General features: G+C 35.5%; 2 protein-coding genes across 3 annotated transcripts in view; one reads left to right on the top strand and one right to left on the bottom strand.

The window, feature by feature from the left end:
* Positions 1 to 24,002, bottom strand: part of STK3 (serine/threonine kinase 3) — a 315,343-nt gene that overhangs the window by 62,363 nt on the left and 228,978 nt on the right. For both annotated transcript variants that reach the window (XM_082364364.1, XM_082364365.1), the window contains one exon: positions 14,158 to 14,333. In XM_082364364.1, coding sequence (XP_082220490.1) covers positions 14,158 to 14,333 — 176 coding nt within the window. The remainder of the gene's footprint in view (positions 1 to 14,157; positions 14,334 to 24,002) is intronic.
* Positions 19,725 to 24,002, top strand: part of LOC309615137 (uncharacterized protein) — a 343,686-nt gene continuing 339,408 nt past the window's right edge. The window contains exon 1 of the mRNA XM_082364499.1: positions 19,725 to 21,277. The gene's annotated coding sequence lies outside the window, so the exon portion shown is untranslated. The remainder of the gene's footprint in view (positions 21,278 to 24,002) is intronic.

Genomic DNA, 24,002 nt, shown 5'->3' with positions numbered 1-24,002 from the left:
ACAGTAGCTAAAAAAAGAAGGAAAGTCTGTGGGTGCGGGTAGGGAACACGGGGCCCTTTGGCCTCGTAAAGTTTTTCTAATTATTTGCAAAACTGATTAAGAAGTTGGAAAGAAAAAAAATAGCACACATAGCTGTCTTCTGACACACACAAAAATAGGACTTCTGTATGTGTGGTGTGCCTCTGGATTAGGCATTAAGTTGAATTTGACTACTAAATAATACTTAATAGCAGCATAAGAAAATGGTACCTTGTGTCCCCAGTAATCCTTTCTTCATTATAGAAATTACGTATTAGAATGATGACTATGGAGAATTCTTTCATTTTGCCAGTTTCTTCTCTGAGTTTTTAAATCTTTGTGTATAACCTGGCCACCAATAATCACAGAATTCATTTTAAAGCCTAGTGCTTTTCTTTTTTAAACCTTTCTTCTGAAATTATTCTAGGTTACCATTTAATAAAATACCTTAATATTGAGCCCTATAAAATTTCAAAGTAGGGGTCTTGAAAGTAGAGGACTAGAAATAGTAATTAATAGTAATTAAATACTAATTAAAACACAAATAAATGAATAAAGTCTACTGAGACAACTGCTTATTCATATGTGTTGCGTTTGAATCACTTCAACTGCAATATCTAATAATTTAATATTTATATATCTCACAACTTTTAAAATATAAGATAGTTAATTTTAAAAATACAAAGTAGCTGTTGCATATTTTATACACCTATGATTATTTTTATTTATTAGAGATGCAAAAAATTAAATGAAATTTTGCTTTATTCTAAAAATAAAAAGAACATAAATATGTACACAATCATGCTTAAGTATTTTAAAATATTTTCCCTTAAAGGAACGCTGATTGATGCTACCGTAAATACACGAGGCCAAATATATGGTTAAGTACATCAATATGAAATTCAGTAAGAGTATGAACTGGTATGTTTCTTGAATGCCTTCTCTTATATTGTTACTGTTTCTTTTCAGAATTCATAATGAATTAAAATAATAGCTTCCTAAAAATGATTCAGGGAAATATATGGATGTATAAATACAATCCACTTTCCCCTGGAAATGTATTATCAATCTGAACACAGAACATAGAAGCTAGAATAGAAAAGTCCAATTGTTTTCAAAGTACTTGCTCTGCTGTTAGAAGCTGGTTTTATCTGATACTTATTTTAAATATTAATATAAAACAGGTTTTCCCTAAATTACAAAATAAAGGTGACTAGAAAGAGATATTCACTTAACTTATGCATTAAATTGTTATGCATTAAATTGTTACCAACATCTAAACTGATATAGATGATACTGTTTTTAATGTTTTAGTTATGAAACAGAAACTGGGATGAAAAATTCCATAAGTATATTTTAAAATAGCCTTTAGCTGTTTAAATGCATGTGATTTTTTTTTAACCTTTCAGAATAATAACCATAAATGGAGATGATGGTGTTTGGCCTGAATTTTCCTAAGCTCCTTTGCATGACTTCTGTTTATTTTCACAGTTAAAAATGTTCCCTCATATGGAGCCATGGAAATCAGTGATTCCCTATTACTAGAAAAGGGGCTTGAACTGGAGGAACAGTTGCCCATTTCTGAAAAAGAGTTCAGTGATAAAGGGAGGCAAGGTAAAACTATCACCCCAAGAAAACCACACATACTGTCCACATGAAAGTTGTGACATTAGCAGAGACATTCTACAGCAGTTAGAACCAGATTAAGCCAGAATAGGACCCACCATCTTCAGATGACCAGGTTCAGACGATGAGCTCTGCCTCTTCTGTCCTTCCTCTAGCCTGCTCCTCACCCCCTCCCTCTCACTGCCAATCTCTCCAAGAGCTAGACCCAGGAGAGGAGAAAGCATGTCAACTGTCTTAAACCACTAACGTCAGCGGTCCTTAACCTTTTTGGCACCAGGGACCAGTTTCATGGAAGACAATTTTTCCATGGACTGGGGCGGGGGCGGGGGGATGGTTTCGGGATGATTCAAGCACATTACATTTACTGTGTACTTTATTTCTATTATTATTACATTGTAATATATAATGAAATAATTATACAACTCACCATAATGCAGAATCAATGGGAACCCTGAGCTTGTTTTCACTTGCCACTCACTGATAGGGTTTTGGCATGAGTCTGCAAGCAATTGATTTATTATGGTCTCTGTGCGGTCAGACCTCTCTGCTAATGATAATCTGTATTTGCAGCCGCTCCCCAGCGCTAGCATCACCACCTCAGCTCCACCTCAGATCATCAGGCATCAGATTCTCATAAGGAACGCGCAACCTATATCCCTCGCAGGCGCAGTTCACAGTAGGGTTCATGCTCCTATGAGAATCTAATGTCGCCACTGATCTGACAGGAGGTGGTAATGCGACCAATGGGGAGCGGCTGTAAATACAGATGAAGCTTCACTTGCTCACCTGCTGCTCACCTCCTGCTGTGTGGCCCAGTTCCTAACAGGCCATGGACCGGTACCAGCTGGGGACCCCTGACTTAGGTAGCCTGCCCTGAGACATAGAGTGGGAACGATCAGGTGAGATTTAAATCATATTTGAGCTTGAAATTTTAAACTAGTCAGACTTTTACTAACCAAAAGTGACCAGAAACTTGTAGCATCTGTCCAAAGGCATAGTTAAGGAGCAGAAAAGGGAGATTAGAGAATGTATCCATTGTTCAAAGTAGGTTTGGAGAAAAAGCCATTTTAGGTTTATACCCGATGAGTTGTAACTGTTTAAAAAGTGCTTACATTTTAACCTGTAGCAGCAGGAATCATGGTACCAGGATGAATCCTCAAAGAGCTGACAACAAAAAACTTGGTAGCTGAAACTTTCTTTAAGTTCAAATTTAGGGTGACATACTCCCCAATTAAACAAGTAAAATTTCAGCCATGGTAAATTCTCAAGGGACAGCTGTTATCTGCCTGCTTAAGCTTGACTCAACTTATATCCACATCTGATGAACTTGTGTTCATCAGAAAATACCTCCTAAAGAGTACAAAGCAAGTCAGATAAAGCCGGTCTCCTCTGCTCACTGCTCACTCTCTGCCCATCTTATATTTGGGATTCCCTAGAAACCCACTTTTGGTAACTTTCTCTCCTTACATCAAGGCTCTCTCTGGAAGATCTCACGTACTCTAAGCCAAATATTCCCAAATCCATAGCTTCATCCTGTATTTTCAACTACCTAATGTACTTATATGTCCTCCAGATATTAAAAACTTAATACATCCACAACAAAATTAGCTCAACCTCCGCACCCAACCTCCGAAACCCCTTCTGTCCTCCTTTTCTGTTCTGTATCTCAAACAATGGCAACATCATCGATCTAATTCTCTAAATCAGAAAACTTTTTTTCTTCATTCAGCTCCCCTATATACAACTGGTTATCATATCCAGATGATTCTTAAATCTAGGATATTTCTTAAATCTAATCTCTCTTCTCTAATTCCACTATCTTTCTCTTAATCACAAAGGACAGGGAAAATGCTGAGCAGTAAAATTACACATGTAGACAAAACTGCACTTACCACTTTGAACTTAAAGAACTGGTTAGTTAGAAAAACCATCTCAGATGCTGAGATTTTAAACTTAATGCAGCATCCTATCATGAGTCACAGCAAAACGTGGAATAGAACCCAAATGAATGGAAGCCTCAGAGTTTCCGTGTGGAGTCAAGAGAAAAAAAAAGTATAAATGATTATAGACAAGGAAGAAATTCTTACAGGTGAGGGCAACTGATGTAAAAAAACAGAAGGAAGCTCAAAGGTTGACTAAGTTATGGAAAATGCTTTAAAAATGACAACAAAAAGGTGAATTTTTAGCATATCTAAAGAGCTGCTGTTAAATGATGACTACTACACTGGTCAGGGTTGGATAATTTATTAATTTCAGTTATTTAAAGAAAATTTTTCTGGAAGACTATACCTATAATTCTGTAATAAAGGAAAAATGGAAGAGTAGAATTTGCAGATATTAGTTGTAATTCACTGATTTCTGCAAATCAAAGGGGAACTTAATTGTATCTTTTTTCTATTATGCCTTATAAGATATGCTAAGGGAAAGTCTTTCAATGTTCACAGTCAGGGTAAGAATGATTAAATGTTTAAAATCAAAGGCAATTTTCAGGAGTTTTGTACCATCATTAAAGTTCTAATGCGTTAAAGACAGTACATTTCTTTTCATCAAAGATTATAATCATGGGCTTCCCTGGTGGCTCAGTGGTTAAGAATCCGCCTGCCAATGCAGGGGACACGGGTTTGAGCCCTGGTCTGGGAAGATCCCACATGCCGCGGAGCAACTAAGCCCATGCGCCACAACTGCTGAGCTTGCGCTCTAGAGCCCGCGAGCCACAGCTACTGAAGCCTGTGCACCTAGAGCCCACGCACCACAACGAAGAGTAGCCCCCACTCACCGCAACTAGAGAAAGCTCCCGCGCAGCAACGAAGACCCAACGCAGCCAAAAAAATAAAATAAGTTAAATAAATTTAAAAAGAAAGATTATAATCATGAAAATGACTATCTGCTTTAGAACTTTCTTCCATAGCAACGATAATCCACAACTGACCACTCATTTCATTTGACTAGTTAGTAATGGCTGGTTATTAGCTTTTTGCATATTTAGATATTTGTAGCCTTGACTATTATATAGCTTAATTACCATTCTCATATTAAGAGAGAGCTAAAAACTAAATTGAAGGCTTGCGGAATTACGACTTGATACTCTAACTCAGGTTGCTGAGACTTTTATAAGGCACCTTAATAAATAACAGCTTTAATTACATCAGTATACTGCATATCAAATTTAACATGCACCATTACTTAAATCACAAAGAAAAAAAAGTTCCTTTGTTAAAAGCCATGTAAATGTTTCTTAAAAGTAAATCAATAATTAAGATATCTCTGTACCAAAATTCTTTTATCTGCTACTGTACGTTAGTTTGATAATCTCTTTCTCTTATCTCTGTAAGATCTGTCTATATTTCTGGGAAGACGTTTCTGCTCTTGATGGACAAAATTATAAAACAAAACTAGTTTGGTTTTGAATCAAGACAGCTAAGGTTTTGATTTTTAAAAGCTGTTATTTACTGGAATGTCTTCTAATCCGAATGATCCAACCTAATGGAAGTTTTCTACTTTTAATAAATGAGAGGTAGAATGGAAAAAGGTTCCAAGCTAATATCAGGACAAGAGAGAAAGGTGTATTAGTTTAATCAGGACAACAAATCTAACAGACCCCAAAAGAACTATGTACTTGTAACTGTGAAAGATTTGTATCAGGAAGTATGATGGGATCAGTTATGGAAAGGGCTCTAACACTAAACTACTATGTATATATTCTGAAAACCTGAATTAAGTATGAAATACAAACACACTTTCAGACTTAAAGAAATTTCATTTATGACAGTTAAAGTGAAAAAGAACTCTTCTATTGTCAATACAAACTGATAACTAGTTCAATCAATCCTCACAACTTATTTGAAATCTAATGGTTTATTTAAGAGGTAAATACTGTGGGGCATCAGTCTTAAATTAAAAGGCAATAAGTTATATTGTCCACTCTATAATCCTAAATTCCACTATTGGTTCTTAACATCTCTTTTCACATAATCACCCAACAGTCTCCACTGCTTACTGACTAAACATTCAAAATGAGGCTATGAACAAAAAGTGCACATAGTCAAAATAACTTCCTCAGACATCAACATTAGCCATAACATATGCTTGGAGTATTAACATCTTTGTTTTAAAATGTAAAGTAGCCAATTTCTCAACACAATCTTCTAGATAAACGACATTTTTAAAAGAATAAATTACTATGAGGAAAGTTTATGCTTTTAGAACTCTTTTTGGAAGGCCATTTTTCTCTTTGCCATGTGTTTTAAACATCTTAATAAATTCCACCACAGTGACCAGAACCCACACACTGCACCTGTGCTTTCTATCTTAATTAATCCAGTAAGTACAGGCCTGCTCACTTTAATTTGCAAAGGAAATGATGATATAGGGAGTTTTAACTTAAGGCATTAATTACTAAATAAGCAAAATTAGCTTAATGTTTCAGAAGATCTTGCCTAAACACAACCACCAAATAAAATTTCCTGAAATTTTTGAAGCCTTTAACAGCATATTTAGGAATAAGAAAGCAAAATGCTCACTCTACCTTAGGCGGCCAAATGGATTAAATTATACTGAGAAAAAAACAGTGTGGTAGTTTAGAGACACTAAAGTTTTTGTTGCCTTTAACTACTATAGAATCAAATTCAGTGTAGTTGACCGGTGACTATTAACATTTTTTTCCTACTCGTATATAAACACTTATCTTTGAAGAAGGCCACTCTCCTTTCAAAACAAAGGTTATGACGGTCTTAAACGCCTAAGGAGATTGATGGTCAAAATCTTATAAAAATTCTACATGGACCTAGACAATCACATGCTACAACTGTGCACATGCCACACCATCTGTTGGATACAACTGCCAGCACAGATTTCGTGAGCTGGCGAAGGACTGCACTAGTCCAGAATTCTGCAAGTATTTCAAAGTGCAGGGTTCTCATTAATTTTAATTTCCTGTTGGCTCTATAAGGAAAGAGTAGTGAAAGCACAATGTGCCACATACGCTCAAGTTCATGCCACATGTACACCTGTAATCATAAACTCTTATCCAGGGCTATCCACTAAAGCATTTGAGATTTTGTGTTTATTTCTTCTTTACCCTAGAAGAAATAAACCTGAAATATCTACAGTTATCTTTTCATACTTTGTTAATACTCTTCCAAACATCTGGAAGTACTTGACAATAATCATTTAATTAACGCAAAACTAATCGATGACAATATGCTTAAGTACTTCACTCAGCTGAAGTGGCTTCCTCAGTCCATACAACGAGGGCCTGAAGAGAACAAGAAGTTCTTTGACTAAGGAGTGCACCACAAAAGAAACCTGGAGCCAGCCTCTCTTTAAAGAGCAAAAGCTCTCTCAGCATTTAAGTAGAGAAAGCAGGTGGTAGCACACTGCTACACTGGTGAAAACTGGCAGAGGCTCTTGGCTTAAGTTTTTACCTCCAGGCTTCCTACAGGGCCTGTGTTCCTGAGGGCTTTCCAAAGGCTTGGCTTCACTACAAGCCTTTGCGTGGGCTCCTGTACTCCACCACTAGTACGCTCCACAGCTGCTGGCTGCTCTAGCAGGGTGAAAAGATCCTAAGAAAGATTCCTAAAATGCCCCTAAGGCTCCAGCAGCAGGTTTGGTACCTTCTCCAGGTTCACTGCTTTCTGCATTTTGCAACAGTGAGGTTTTTTGGGTGTTGTGGGTTTTTCCCTATCACCATACTGACTTTCCAATCCAGAGTCAGAGGCAGAGTTGTAAAAAAAACTCAGGAAAGTTCAAGGCACATGTGTACTTGAAGGAGAGGACTTTTTTTCCCTTCTGCCACAATTATTGAGACTGTTTCTCCAAGTGCTGCCCTGGAGGATTTTTGTGTCCCTTAGCTCAAAGGAACAACACAAACTGAATATTTAAGAATCATAGAAATCCAAAAACATTACCTTACAATTCAGTTTGAGTCAAAGACAAAAAAATAACTGATTTACCTAATTCCTCTTATACTAGCAATTATTGTCAATCCAATTTCTTTTTTTAAAATTTGGAACCAATATGGTGGGTTAACAGATGGCTTTTAAAAGTTTTTGTTCTTATTCCAAAATCTTTACATTACCCAAAATATATCTACTTATGTATGAATGATAGTGTAATTTCTGCAAAACATGATCTACATGCTCTCCATTTAACACTAAACAATCTGGATGCTAAGGCTGTTTGGAAATAATTCTAACAAAAACTGAAACATTAGACTAGTGCTATAATAAACAGATTTGCCTTTTACATTTGTTTTAGAAATTTTCACAGCCACACCCTAAACAGAACTTTTTTAGTAGAGTTAAAATAATTGGTTCAGTTAGCCTAAATATATTTTATCCTATCTTTATGCTACCCCCAAGTTGGTGAAATCACAAATTATTTCTCTTATCATCTCCTTACATCCAAGAACATAACAGGAAACAACCAATTCACAGAAAATCTAAAAGACATATGCTAAAGAAAATACACCAATTAAGTTGCATACAGGCTTTAAGATAAAGAATGCTTCCTACTCCGCACATCTGCCTAGCAGGTGTCTCTCTGAATAAGTTTTGTCCTTTAGGAATCTGCTCTGAATACTGCAAAAGACAACGAAGTATTCACTTTCATTTTTCTTTTTTGAAACCTCTTTTTCTCACAGCAGAAAGAGAAGCCTTCTATGTCCTAGAAACATGGTCAAAATGACTTTGGGTAGTTTTAAGCAATTTCTATTGAATAGACATAGGAATCACATAAAATCTAGTTGTTTTGGAAGGTATCCTTGAGATACATCATAAAGAGAGGAGATAAACACATAAACCTTAGCACGCTTTACACTTTGATGAGTCACATTTTTAACATTCTATATCTAATGTATGATGGAATGAGTAAGACCAGATTTCCCTTATCAATACCAGCTGGTGTCTTAAGTGGAAATCTCTTTGCTTTTAGTCCATTTCCTTACTTTGTAAGCAAAGTATTCCATCAAACCCTTTACACTTTGTCCTACCTCTGCTTCCTCTTTTCCTACTCTCTTCTAGCCTCTCTTACACACTTTTCTTTTCCTTTTTCTTTCTTTTCTTTTTGTTTTTAAACACACTCACTACTACTCTTAGCAAATTCTTTGTTCATCTCCTGGCAATCCTTCCTTTATTCATCTCTTATTTATTCCATTTGCATTCCCTCAGTAGCTATTGCAAACATTTTTCACTTTCCTCAAGGTGATGAGAAGGCTGAGCAGTTGACAGGTGTAGTAAATGTTGGGGAAGAAAGAACTCCTGCTCTAGTCATTCCTCCCCCTCTACTTTCCCTTTTTAAGGTTACATGCTCTGTATAAGTCAGAAAAGAAATAAGTCTGCAAAAATTAAATCCGGTCCTATGATCTCTTGGAGCCTCTTTCCAGTTGTGAGGACATTTTCCTTCTTCTTTTTTTTTCTCTTAAATTTCACCTTCTATTATTTAGCTCATCTTAACCAATATAGTACTCTTTAATCCAATAAGTCAGCTATTTCTGTTGATTAACAACCTTTCTAGTGTCTCCTACATCTATCCCTGTTTGTGTTGTTTGGTTCTTTTCCATTTTATTACCCTATTGTTTCAAGTCTGTTTCACATACCCGATTTTCCCCTACCTCTAGTCTTTTTCTGTCAATCAATCCTGCATGCTACCATCAAGATTAATATACTTAAAACACTTTTCATCATGTCATTTTCCAACCTAAAAACCTTCAGTGGCTTTCCACTGTCTAGGAGATAAAATTTCAGACTTTGCAGTCTTACATTCAAGGCTTCCACCATCTGACCCAAACCTAGCTTTCCATTTTATCTCCCATATTATTTCAAATGAACTTGAAGGTCTCCACTCCATTGTCACCCAATATATCTTGTCCTTTCCTACCTCTAAGCTTTTTATTACGCACATCATTCTCTGTACTGCCTACCTTCCCTTCTACTATCCATCTTCCAATGTTTAGACAAAGTCCTCCTCTACTATATAATTTCATAAACTGCTCCAACATTTACTGAGTCCTCCTCTTATACAAAACTGCATGATATCTGAATTATTGCTCTGGATTACAATTTAACACTTTACTAACATATTTTCTCAACTTAATAAATGTACATACATATGTGTATATAAATATATATATATATATATATATTTTTTTTTTTTTTTTTTTAACCCATAGTGCCTAGCACAATCCAAAGCAGAAAACAGAACATTTGTTAAACTAGTTTAAGGTTTTCTAACAAATTTTGGAATTTCCAGATAGAAGGACTACAGAATCTACAGTGGGCTGAAATTATTACCAGAAGTTTACTGATAAGAGCTGGCCACTAGAAAAACTGATGCTCTCATTCACAAAACTAGAATGAGCTTAAAAGGGACAGTAGAAGGTTGCATGTCAAAAGTTGTGTGTGTATGAATATTCTAAAAGTAGGGTACTGGAATGGCCCTCATCAAAATCACTAATGACCTCCAATTTCCTAAATTCACTATTTTAAATTCTGTTGAATTTTAATACGGACAACTTCTAGTAGATTATTTGCAAGGATGACCACAATAATTCCATTCATTCCACAGGACCCTCCGCAATATGACTTTGCTAGTCTTTTCATCATGAGGTGAAATCTATTTCCATATCCTTTGAATCTGGATTGGCCTTGTGATATATTTTGACTAAGAATATGGCAGAAGTGACACTATGTGAATCCTTTTTTTTCCTCTCTTACTTTTTTTTTATACATAACTTAAAATCCACCATTTTAACCATTTTTAAGTGTAGAGTTCAGTGGCATTAAGTACATCCACAATCCATCCCCGGGACTTTTTTCATCTTCTAAAACTGAAGTTCTGTACTCAAAAAACAATAACTCCCTATTTCCCCCTCCTCCAGCACTTGGTAACTACCATTCTGTTTTCTGTTTCTATGTATTTGACTACTCTAGGTACCGCATATAAGTGGAATCACACAGTATTTCTTCTTTTGTGACTGGCTATTTTACTTAGCTTATTGTCTTCAAGGCTCACCATATTACGGCTTGTGTCAAAATTTCCTTCCTTTTTAGGCTGAAAAGTATTTCACTGTATGCGTATATCACATTTTGTTTATTCACCCATCAGTGCACACCTGGGTTTCTTCCGCCTTTTGGCAATTGTGAATAACGTTGCTATGAACACGGATGTACAAATATCTGTTCAAGCCTCTGCTGTCACTCATTTCTTTTGGGTATATACCCAGAAATGGAACTGCTGGATCACATGGTAATCTATGTTCAATTTTTTTGAGGAATGCCATACTGTTTTCCATAGAGGTACCATTTTACATTTCCACCTGCAGCGCCCAAGGAAGGGTTCCAATTTCTCCACATCCTCACCAACACTTGTTATTTTGTGTGTGTGTGTGTATGTGTGTGTGTATATAATGGGTGTGAAATAGTATCTCATGGTTTTGATCTGTGTTTCCCTAATGATTAGTGATATTAAACATCTTTTCATTTGTTTATTGGTCATTTATATATCTTCTTTGGAGAAATATTTATTGGAGTACTTTGACCATTTTTAAATTGGGTTGCTTAGTCTTTTGTTGTTGAGTTCTTTATATATCCTAGATATTAAGCCCTTATCAGATATATGATTTACATGTTTTCTTCCATTCTGTGGGTTGACTTTTCTTTGCTGACAGGGTACTTTGATGCACAAAAATTTTAATTTTTATATAGTCCAATTTATCTATTTTTTCTTTTGTTGCCTGTGCTTTTGGTGTCATATCTAAGAAATCACTGCCAAATCCAATGTCACGCAGCTTTTCCCCTATGTTTTTTCGACGAGCCTTATAGTTACAGTTTGTATGTTTATTTAGATCCTTGATTCATTTTGAGTTAACTTTTGTATTTTTGTATATGGTGTAAGGTAAAGGCCCAACTTCGTGCATGTGGCTATCCAGTTTTCCCAGCATCATTTGTTGACAAGACTATCCTTTCCTCATTGAATGGTCTTAGTACCCTTGCTGAAAATCTCTGACTATATATGTGATGGTTTATTTCTGGGCTTTCTATTCTACTCCATCTGTCTATATGTCTGTCTGTTTTGATTACTGTAGCTTTGTAGCAGTTTTGAAATCAGGAAGTATGAGACCTCCAACTTTGTTTCTCTTTTTCAAGGTTGTTTTGACTATTCAAGTCCCTTGAAATTCCAAATGAATTCTAGATGGATTTTTCTATTTCTACAAAAAATGTCATTGGGATTTTAATAGAAATTACACTGAATCTGTAGGTTGCTTTGGACAATATTGACATCTTAACCATATTGTCTTCCAATCCATGAACATGAGATGTCATTCCATGTATTGCTGTCTTCTATATTTACTTTCAGCAGTGTTGTGTAGTTTTCAATGTACAAGTCTTTAACCTCCTTGGTTAAGATTATTCCTAAGTACTCATTCTTTTTGATGGTATTGTAAATGGATTCTAAAGTTAGGACTCAAGAGGCCTTACAATTTCTTCTATCACCTTCTTGGAAGGCTGCTACCACAACATAAAACCTCCAGGCTTGCCTGACAGGGTCATATGGCCTAGCCAACTGTCAGCACAACTGCCAGACACATGAGTGATTTTAGAGACATTATTCAGCCCCATTCAAGCTGCTAGATGATTACAGCCACTTGAGAGACTCCAGGTGAGACTAGCAGCAGAAGAACCACTCAGCTGAACCTAGTCAAACTGCTTACCCACAAAACTGTAAGCAAATGAAATAGTTATTTTAAGTTCTAAATTTCGGGGGTGGTAGCAAAGACTAACTGAAACAGAAATAAATCATTTTATTTGCTATTTATTAACTATGATAATTTATTCATTACTTTGTAGCTCATTTCAAACTGTTTTCCAGAGGCTGTTAAGATTTATTCCAACTGAGTTAAGACAGAGTTCTTTGATTCATCAAAGATTCATCATGTTTACGAATGATTTTCAGCTTAAAGTCAGCATTCTAAATAATTTACATATTTTTTAAAAGGAGGTAGCATAAAATGAAATCTTACTAGAACTATAGAAATACAGATTTTATTTTTCTAATTTATAACCTCAAAACTGAAAAAACAGTAAGGAGATATTACGATTAATGTTTTCAGACTAACCTGTGTCACTGCTAATATTTGCTAGCACTTAGTACTAAATTTATTGAGGACAGATTTTGAAACTTTATTATCTGATTATTAAAAAACTTAAATAATCACAATATTTAGGAGAAAAGTATTTAACATTAGAAATATTTATAATCCCAAAGCATTTAGAGGCATGGTGAGTAGGCAAAACTGCTTGATAGTATTTAAAATTTTTGAAGATATAGATATATCTAAAATTTTATTTACTTATAACATAAATATACTTATTAACAAATACAGCTGTAGTTATTTTACATGAAAATCTTACAGAACAATATGCAAAAGTAAATGCTATTTATAATACATGCTAAAGCAAAAATTTACCTCAAAAATTTCTAGATTAAAGAACTCATTTTAAAAATTTACTCTCTCAAGTTGTGGAAAGAGTTGTTTTAGAATTATTTATCTGTATTATATGCATTCTTTAAAAGAAATAAATAATAAGGAGCAGGACAGAAGAAATAAGGAGAAAATGTAATAAAAGGCAAGAAGGCACAGTTTTAGGGACTTCTCTGATGGTCCAGTGGTTAAGAATCCGCCTTCCAACGCAGGGGGCGAGGGTTCAATCCCTGGTCAGGGAACTAAGATCCCACACGCCACCGGGCAACTAAGCCCGCGCACAGCAACTACTGAGCCCACGTGCTCTGGAGCCCATGTACCACAACTAGAGAGACCACATGCTTCAACTACTGAGCCCGTGAGCTCTGGAGTCCACGTGCCACAACTAGAGAGAAGCCCGCACGCCACAACAAAGAGTCTGCGTGCCGCAACGAAAGACCCTGCATGCCACAATTAAGACCCAATGCAGCCAAATAATAAAATTAAATTAAAAACAAAAAAGTTGATTAAAAAAAAAAAGGCACAGTTTTATACTGAAGTTTATATTCCTAACTAGACATAGGACTATTATTTCTGACAAACCAAGTGGAGTTAACACTATTTGACTTAACTTTCATAGTTGAGGCAAATTTCTCAAAGTCAATGTCATAAATACCTTTGCATCATTTGTTTAGGAAACTGAATTTACTGTCAGAAATATCTCATATTTGCATTATTAAAAACATCTTTTAACACAGTTGTCGTTTTAAAGAGTCCTAAATATTTCTCTAAATTTGGGCTATAATTTATTTAACCATAAGCAATTATTTACATTTCTCTGCAACTACATTTCTACAAGCAAACTACAATTTCACCATTCCCCTACCCATATATAGCAATATATTGAATATTAATATACAGTCTATAATTTTAATCATACACACACACACACACACACACACACACACACACACACACACACAACCTATGTTTCTCAATGTGATGACAAAATAGAGTAGGAAAAAACATATACGGAAGAATTAAAATGTACTTACAAAGTCAAAGTCTCCATCTTGAGGAACTTTCCAGTTATCAGGAAAAACATTTTTGGACATAGGGAAGGGTTCATGCATATTCTGATTACAGTTTTCATGACTCTTATTCTTGAAGTCCTGTTTATCAAAGTAATCCATGAAAGATGGTCTTTGTACTTGTGGTGAAGTTGCATTTCCTTAGGTAAACAAAGAACATAAGGAGTGTGTAAGTTTTTACATTTACTTAAAGAACTATGATTTTTACTGAAGTATGATTTTTTTATTAATCAATATAATAAGTTTTCACTGGTCAGATTCAAGACCAACATAGTCAATTTAATGAAGAACAAAGTAAAATAAAATAACAATGAAAAAACAAAAATATCCCGGTCAAATAAAAATTCACCTAATGATTAGGCAGAGATATATAATATTCTTAGACTGTAGAAACATTTCAGAATTTTGGTAGAATCTTAATCATAATTTTATTAAAAATCATTTCAAATATATTTGAAATTTGTCACATGTTAAAAGTAAACATTTTAAACCTCGGCGTTTTGGTTTTTTATTTTAACACTTAAGCCTACACTGTTATTGTCATTGTGCACCACTATCAGCTGTAAGAAGTTACAAGAACTTAACCAGTTTTCTCCTGTGTCTCTTTGACTACTTCCTCATAGTCTTTCTAGCTCATTCTACCTCCTCCTGGACTCCCATGACTTCACCCTGTCATGTTTTTATCTGTGATCCCTAATTCTATTTCTCCAGCCCAGACCTTGCCCCTAGGTTCTATATCTGACTTTCCCATTGCTAACTATTGAACCTGAGGTGAATTAGAGCTACCTCAAATTTACCAGTTCTAAAGCTAAATTCAAGATCTTTCCCTTAAAACCTGCTGCTTCTCCACATGCTCCTTGTCTGCTAAAGTCAACATTCTTTACTTAATCCCCGAAGTGATCAAGTTGAGAATTAACCCAGACTCGTTTCTCATCAAACCAAACTGATCATTAGGTCTTTTTTAATGCTACTGCTCTATCCACCACTGTTACTGTCTTAGTTTAACTTCTAATCATTTCCTACCTAGGCCATTGTAACACCCTCCAAACTGGTCTCCTTCCCTCATCTCAGTTTTGATTTTACTCACACTGACAACACAGTGACCTTCTAAATGCAAATCAAACCATGTCTTTCTTCTGTTTAGAATCTTTAAATGGCTCCTCATTTTCTACACTGAATGATTAAAGTAGAAAACAAACATTTAGAACAACTAGATTTTCCCAGTGATTTTCAAACTGGATTCCTTAAGTCCTAGAGTTCCAAAAAAAGATCCTAAGTGACCACCACAAAGACACTTCCCTATACAGTTCTCCAGAAAGTTACCTACCTTCTTAAAAATTTCCTGTGATAGGACGTACACTTCCCCACAAGGAAGCCTGCTGGGCAACTCTAAGTTACAAAAAGTGTTTTTTTTTTTTTAATGTGAACTTGAAATATGTCTTTCTGTAATTTACACTCATGTTCCAAATAAATTTCTCTTCCATATACCAGTCCCTCAAATATCTGAAGACAGATAATGACTCCTGTCTTGGTTATCGTTTTAAGGTGAAACATCTCCACCCAGTTCCTTTCATATGACATGTTTTTGAGACTCATCATCTAGTTCACTTGCCTGTGGAGACATTCCAGTCTCTACATGATCCTCTAAAATCAGACATAACATTGCTAATAGTAATCTGGCCAATTTAGAATGTATTTGTAATAGTACTAATGCAGCTTTAAACTACAGTAAGTATTATGAAAACTAGGTAACATTATTGGCTCGGGATGAGCTATAAGGTAATTTTGTAAAAATTCCTGCAGTCGGAGAAGTAGAAGTCCAATCAGAAATGAGTAGCGGCAATAAAAAGGAAAGAGGAAGACCAATACTTGGGGCTGACTAAAGAAAACAAGAAAACCACTGGGAAATTTCATTCCAGGAATCTCCTCTTCCATTTGCAATAGTCCTGTGCCTACTTCTAACCCTATCCTAATCAGAAGCTTCTATCCCAAGTTATAGGAGCCACCACTAATGCCCTAGTGGCTCAAGGTGAAAAAGTTGTAACCTAATTTCTAGAAGCTCTCCCTTCCTGAAGACGACAAGGGGTCTCTCTTGTGGGGAGGAGTGGCCATATAACACAATTTTGACCGATGATACATTAAGAAGAAGGTTCCTAGGAAAGCTCTGTTTTCTTGATACAGGCATCACCTCTGTGTTTCTGCCTGCTCCTTTCTCCTGCCTGGAATGCAGACTTAATGGCAGAAGATCTGACAGTTATTCTGCAAACAGGAGGATGAGAGTACTACCCTAAAGATGGTGTCACAGAAAGAATCTCTAATGACACAATGAAATCACTCTACCAATGCAGCACACTCTGCTTCTGGATTTCTTGTTAAATGAGAAAAGACATTAATCCTATTCTATTTAAACAATCGTTATCTGGTTTTTCTGGTACCTATATCCAAATTCAGTCCCTAACTATTACGTTTCTATTCCCAAGTGGAGGACGTAAAAAGATATAGGAGCAGCAACCTTCAATTTTACTACAGAAAAGCCCAATTTGAAACTTGAAATCCACTACTACATAGTGGTTTAATTATCAGTACATTTCAGATATATTAGTTTTAAGGGTCTTTTACAGGCTGATCTCACCTATGGTGAAATGCCTGTTGGATTCCACACTCAAAATTTTGGAAAATAACCCATTCCTATATCTAGAAATAAACATTCTCACAGAGAGTTAACAAAAGTCTAAAAATCAACTGAAATAAAAGAAGGTAGTCTGTTCCATTAGATTTTTCTGTTTGGATGACTTTATAACAGGATATTATTAACCAAGATATGCTTATACACAATTTTTTATTCAAATGTATGTGCTTATACTTCTAAATATTTTCCATTGTTTAGTTTAAAACTTACTATCAATATTTTGAGTATATCTTTTTTATATACAAAGAAAATTTTAAAAACAATTTTTAAAAACTTCTAAGGAGGAAAATAGGTTAGGTATGTTTTAAAAGTTAATGGGAGGGAGCAGCTGTAATTGGCCAGTCATATTTAACCACACAATATGAAACACATGTCCACAGTGTGAAGCTGAGTCTCCAGGGAGATGCATGTTCACAGAAGGGACAAAGACGATGATGCTTCTGACTTACAATTTATTTTTCAAAAAAGAAATAGTAAGCCCTTTGACAGGAGAGCAGGAAATCTCAAGATAGTAACCACTGTCATATGTGATTGTGGTTGCTATGGCGAATACTTTTTTTTAAATACACAGAAAATAATCACATAAAATTGACATCAATTTCTCCAGTTGTAGTTGAATTCTGACCCTAGCTTATAAAAATATTTTTAATTTTAATAATAAATTTGATGTTCAAAATTACCTTGTCCCTCACTTTTGGTCCTAATTCCTTCAACTACTGGCTGTGGAACTAAAAACCCATTAGCAATAAAGAATAAAATAACCGCCACTCAAAATCCTTTTGTGCATGTGAAATCTTAAAGAAAAAAATTCTTTCCTCTCCTTCAAACATTCCCTAAAACATATACAAGAAAACTGAATTGTACAGTATTTAATACCTTTTACAAAATATGCCAGTCTACTCACAATTATTCACTAACTTTTCTAACTTACACATGTCTTCTAAACAGGTGAAAAGTTGTCATGAAAATTTAAATATATAAAGGAATTTTTATAATACTTTAACAAAATATAATTTAATTTTTAATTTCTTAGCATGATTGTAACAAAGACAGCCAAATGCAAAAATGAAATAATTAATCATAACTTTAGTATAATATATTTCAACATCAAAGGATTTATGAATATTACCTAATTTGTTCTTCTAAAACAATTTAAGATGTGGGTGTTCCACCTGATTAATGATCTTGGAAATCTGTCCTTTAATTTGTTGCCAAGAGTATAATGAGTACATATAAAAACCAGGATGTTAATACAGAAGCTACTGACATCAGCTTTTTCTTAACTTCATCAGACTGTACTTTGAAACAAAGGAGGATACAGACAACATGGAGAAGATCCAGAGGCTATTCATAAAAAAAGATTAAAAGCTTAGAAAGTAATACCTGCACAAAGGTTAAAGGGAATGAAATTGTTCAGCCAGGAAAAGTCTGAGGATACAATTTAATAAGTATCCAAGTATATATGAAGGGGTCTTGCACAGAAAATAGTGACCAGCTGTTTTCCATCTCCACTGAGGGCAAAATAAAAGGAAACAGACCAATTGAAGCCCAAGGATTTTAGTTAAATAGAAGGAATGATTTCCTGTGTGAGTCATGAGCACTGCAACAGCCACTGGGTGTCTAAGGAAGCCCTTTCTCCAGAGGCCTTTATAAGAAAGACTGATTTCCATTTGTACAAGACTAACCTTTACATGCTTGTCCGTGCTCTGTGCTGGTAAAAGAGGTATCCTACGACCAAAATACCTACACTAATTGGCTCGAGCTGGGTCACATACCACTGAACATTCCACAGAGCAAAAGCACACAGAAGAACAGACCATATTCAATACCCACAGGTAACTCCAAACCATTGTAGCCACACCTTAGCTGGACACCTAGTAGTCTGCAGAGGAAAATGAAGAGTTTCTAATTGCCCAGTAATATGCTGGGCATTTGCACCCAGCTGCAAGTGGGACCTGTAGTTTACTATTGTCACTTTGATTGCCATGTCACTGGCAAAATTAATCTTAAAGAGGCATATAACAATTTTTCATGAAAGAAGAGTAAGACCTCTGGAGAAGTAGGAAAGTGATCTACGTACACACTCCCCTAACCTGGCTAATTGCTTCTTGGCACCTGAAATTCCATCCTTAGTTACTTACTCCTTTGGCTCAAAGCTTTGTAGTTTTGGGGGAAAAATGTAAATATTTCAAGAAGATAAAACATCATTAAGCATTTTCACACCTGCATATTTGATACTTTGCTGAAACAGGTTTTGGGAGGAAGAAGGAAGGAAAAGATCTGAACCAGAGTTGCAAGAGAAGATGTTACGAAGCAACGAACAGGACGTGGAAGCTGTTGCTCGGAGCAAATGGTGTCATACTTACAGTTGTGTCCAGAGGCATTAGATGAACTGGAGAGTAGGAATACCTGATGGTCAGTCTTCCTTTCTTGATATTTCTCCTGAACACTTCCTAACTCAATCTAATATCTATTTCTAGGATAAATCGTAAAAACCTAAAGCAGAACCTAATTTACTAATTTACTTACTAATTAAGTGAACCTATATACATGTGCTGTCCAAAATAAAACAATAAAGTGTGATATATTTAAAAAATCACCATGTATTATAGGCATATACAAAGAAAAATCTAAAAAATACATATTCAATTAAAATTACTTTATCTAAAATTTGATAATTGATGAATAGTTATAAGTTAATGTAAATAAACAAAATAAAATCAAAATATTTAGATATGGGTCATTCCTCTACTCATTCATTTATTTTTTAACATCTTTACTGGAGTATAATGGCTTTACAATGTTGTGTTAGTTGCTGCTGTATCACAAAGTGAATCAGCTGTATGTATACATATATCCCCATAACCCCTCCCTCCCACCCTCCCTATCCCACCCCTCTAGGTGGTCACAAAGCACCGAGTTGACCTCCCTGTGCTGCGTAGCTACTTCGCACTAGCTAGCTATTTTACATTTGGTAGTGTATATATGTCAATGCTATCTCTCACTTCGTCCCAGCTTACCCTTCCCCGTCCACGTGTCCTAAAGTCCATTCTCTACGTCTGCATTTTTATTCCTGCCCTGCTCCTAGGTTCATAAGAACCATTTTTTCTTTTCTTTTTTTAGATAACATATATGTTAGCATACAGTATTTCTTGTTCTCTTTCTGACTTACTTCACTCAGTATGACAGTTTCTAGGTCCATCCACCTCACTACAAATAATTCAATTTCGTTTCTTTTTATGGCTAAGTAATATTCCATTGTATATATGTGCCACATCTTCTTTATCCATTCATCTCTCGATGGACACCTAGGTTGCTTCCATGTCCTGGCTATTGTAAATAGTGATGCAGTGAACACTGTGGTACATGACTCTTTTTGAATTATGGTTTTCGCAGGGTATATGCCCAGTAGTGGGATGGCTGGGTCATATGGTACTTCTATTTATAGTTTTTGAAGGAAGCTCCATACTGTTCTCCATAGTGGCTGTACCAATTTACATTCCCACCAACAGTGCAAGAAGGTTCCCTTTTCTCCACATCCTCTCCAACATTTATTGTTTGTAGATTTTTTGACGATGGCCATTCTGACTGGTGTGCGGTGATACCTCATCATAGTTTTGATTTGCATTTCTCTAATGATTAGCGATGTTGAGCATCCTTTCATGTGTTTGTTGGCAATCTGTATAACTTCTTTGGAAAAATGTCTATTTAGATCTTCCGCCCATTTTTGGATTGGGTTGTTTGCTTTTTTGATATTGAGCTGCATGAGCTGCTTGTATACTTCAGAGATTAATCCTTTGTCAGTTGCTTTGTTTGCAAATACTTTCTCCCATTCTGAGGGGTGTCTTTTGTTTTTGTTTATGGTTTCCTTCGCTGTGCAAAAGCTTTTAAGTTTCATTAGGTCACATTTGTTTATTTTTATTTCCATTTCTCTAGGAGGTGGGTCAAAAAGGATCTTGCTGTGATTTATGCCATAGAGTGTTCTGCCTATGTTTTCCTCTAAGAGCTTTATAGTGTCTGGTCTTACATTTAGGTCTTTAATCCATTTTGAGTTTATTTTTGAGTATGGTGTTAGGAAGTGTTCTAATTTCATCATTTTACATGTAGCTGTCCAGTTTTCCCAGCACCACTTATTGAAGAGGCTGTCTTTGCTCCATTGCATATTCTTGCCTCCTTTATCAAAAATAAGGTGACCATATGTGAGTGGGTTTATCTCTGGGCTTTCTATCCTGTTCCATTGATCTATATTTCTCTTTTTGTGCCAGTACCATACTGTCTTGATAACTGTAGCTTTGTAGTATAGTCTGAAGTCTGGGAGCCTGATTCCTCCAGCTGCGTTTTTCCTTCTCAAGATTGCTTTGGCTATTCGGGGTCTTTTGTGTTTCCATAGAAATTGTGAAATATTTTGTTCTAGTTCTGTGAAAAATGCCATTGGTAGTTTGATAGGGATTGCATTGAATCTGTAGATTGCTTTGGGTAGTATAGTCATTTTCACAATGTTGATTCTTCCAATCCAAGAACATGGTATATCTCTTCATCGGTTTGTATTATCTTTAATTTCTTTCATCAGTGTCTTATGGTTTCTGCATACAGGTCTTTTGTCTCCTTAGGTAGGTTTATTCCTAGGTATTTTATTCTTTTTGTTGCAACGGTGAATGGGGGTGTTTCCTTAATTACTCTTTCAGATTTTTCATCATTAGTGTATAGGAATGCAAGAGATTTCTGTGCATTAATTTTGTATCCTGCTACTTTACCAAATTCATTGACTAGCTCTAGTAGTTTTCTGGTAGCATCTTCAGGATTCTCTATGTATAGTATCATGTCATCTGCAAACAGTGACAGCTTTACTTCTTCTTTTCCAATTTGGATTCCTTTTATTTCTTTTTCTTCTCTGATTGTTGTGGATAAAACTTCCCAAACTATGTTGAATAATAGTGGTGAGAGTGGGCAACCTTGTCTTGCTCCTGATCTTAGTGGAAATGGTTTCAGTTTTTCACCGTTGAGGACGATGTTGGCTGTGGGTTTGTCATATATGGCCTTTATTATGTTGAGGTAGGTTCCCTCTATGCCTACTTTCTGGAGGGTTTTATCATAAATGGGTGTTGAATTTTGTCAAAAGCTTTTTCTGCATCTATTGAGATGATCATATGGTTTTTCTCTCTCAATTTGTTAATATGGTGTATCACATTGATTGATTTGCATATATTGAAGAATCCTTGCATTACTGGGATAAACCCCACTTGATCATGGTGTATGATCATTTTAATGTGCTGTTGGATTCTGTTTGCTAGTATTTTGTTGAGGATTTTTGCATCTATGTTCTTCAGTGATATTGGCCTGTAGTTTTCTTTTTCTGTGACATCTTTGCCTGATTTTGGTATCAGGGTGATGGTGGCCTCGTAGAATGAGTTTGGTAGTGTTCCTCCCTCTGCTATATTTTGGAAGAGTTTGAGAAGGACAGGTGTTAGCTCTTCTCTAAATGTTTGCTAGAATTTGCCTGTGAAGCCATCTGGTCCTGGGCTTTTATTTGTTGGAAGATTTTTAATCACAGTTTCAATTTCACAATGTTTTTTGTGATTGGTCTGTTCATATTTTCTATTTCTTCCTGGTTCAGTCTCAGAAGGTTGTGCTTTTCTAAGAATTTGTCCATTTCTTCCAGGTTGTCCATTTATTGGCATATAGTTTGCGTGCAGTAATATCTCATGATCCTTTATATTTCTGCAGTGTCAGTTGTTACTTCTTCTTTTTCATTTCTAATTCTGTTGTTTTGAGTCTTCTCCCTTTTTTTCTTTATGAGTGTGGTTAATGGTTTATCAATTTTGTTTATCTTCTCAAAGAACCAGCTTTTAGTTTTATTGATCTTTGCTGTTGTTTCCTTTGTTTCTGTTTCATTTATTTCTGCTCGGATCTTTATGATTTCTTTCCTTCTGCTAACTTTGGGGGTTTTTTTGTTCTTCTTTCTCTAATTGCTTTAGGTGTAAGGTTAGGTTGTTTATTTGAGATATTTCTTGTTTCTTGAGGTAGGACTGTATTACCATAAACTTCCCTCTTACAACTGCTTTTGCTGCATCCCATAGGTTTTGGGTCGTTGTGTTTTCACTGTCATTTGTTTCTAGGTATTTTTGGATTTCCTCTTTAATTTCTTCAGTGATCTCTTGGTTATTTAGTAGTGTATTGTTTACCCTCCATGTGTTTGTATGTCTTACAGATTTTTTCCTGTAATTGACATCTAGTCTCATAGTGTTGTGGTCGGAAAAGATATTTCATACGATTTCCATTTTCTTAAATTTACCAAGGCTTGATTTGTGACCTAAGATATGATCTATCCTGGAGGATGTTCCATGAGCACTTGAGAAGAAAGTGTATTCTGTTGTTTTTGGATGGAATGTCCTATAAATATCAATTAAGTCCATCTTGTTTAATGTGTCATTTAAAGCTTGCGCTTCCTTATTTATTTTCATTTTGCATGATCTGTCCATTGGTGCAAATGGGGTGTTAAAGTCCCCTACTATTATTGTGTTACTGTCAATTTCCCCTTTATAGCTGTTAGCATTTGCCTTATGTATTGAGGTGCTCCTATGTTGGGTGCATAAATATTTACAACTGTTATATCTTCTTCTTGGATTGATCCCTTGATCATTATGTAGTGTCCTTCTTTGTCTCTTGTAACAGTCTTTATTTTAAAGTCGATTTTGTCTGATATGAGAATTGCTACTCCAGCTTTCTTTTGATTTCCATTTGCATGGAATATCTTTCTCCATACCCTCACTTTCAGTCTGTATGTGTCCCTAGGTCTGAAGTGGGTCTCTTGTAGACAGCATATACATGGGCCTTGTTTTTGTATCCATTCATCCAGTCCATGTCTTTTAGTTGGAGCATTGAAACCATTTACATTTAAGGTAGTTATCGATATGTATGTCCCTATTACCGTTTTCTTAATTGTTTTGGGTTTGTTATTGTAGGTCTTTTCCTTCTCCTGTGTTTCCTGCCTAGAGAAGTTCGTTTAGCACTTGTTGTAATGCTGGTTTGGTGGTGCTGAATTCTCTTAGCTTTTGCTTGTCTGTAAAGGTTTTAATTTCTCCATCGAGTCTGAATGAGATCCTTGCTGGGTAGAGTAATC

The sequence above is a fragment of the Balaenoptera borealis genome, assembly GCF_965194805.1.
Source record: "Balaenoptera borealis genome assembly, chromosome: 17".
Lineage (NCBI taxonomy): Eukaryota > Metazoa > Chordata > Mammalia > Artiodactyla > Balaenopteridae > Balaenoptera > Balaenoptera borealis.
The sequence above is the reverse complement of the archived record's forward strand: the minus strand, read 5'-3'. Positions and strand labels throughout refer to the sequence as shown.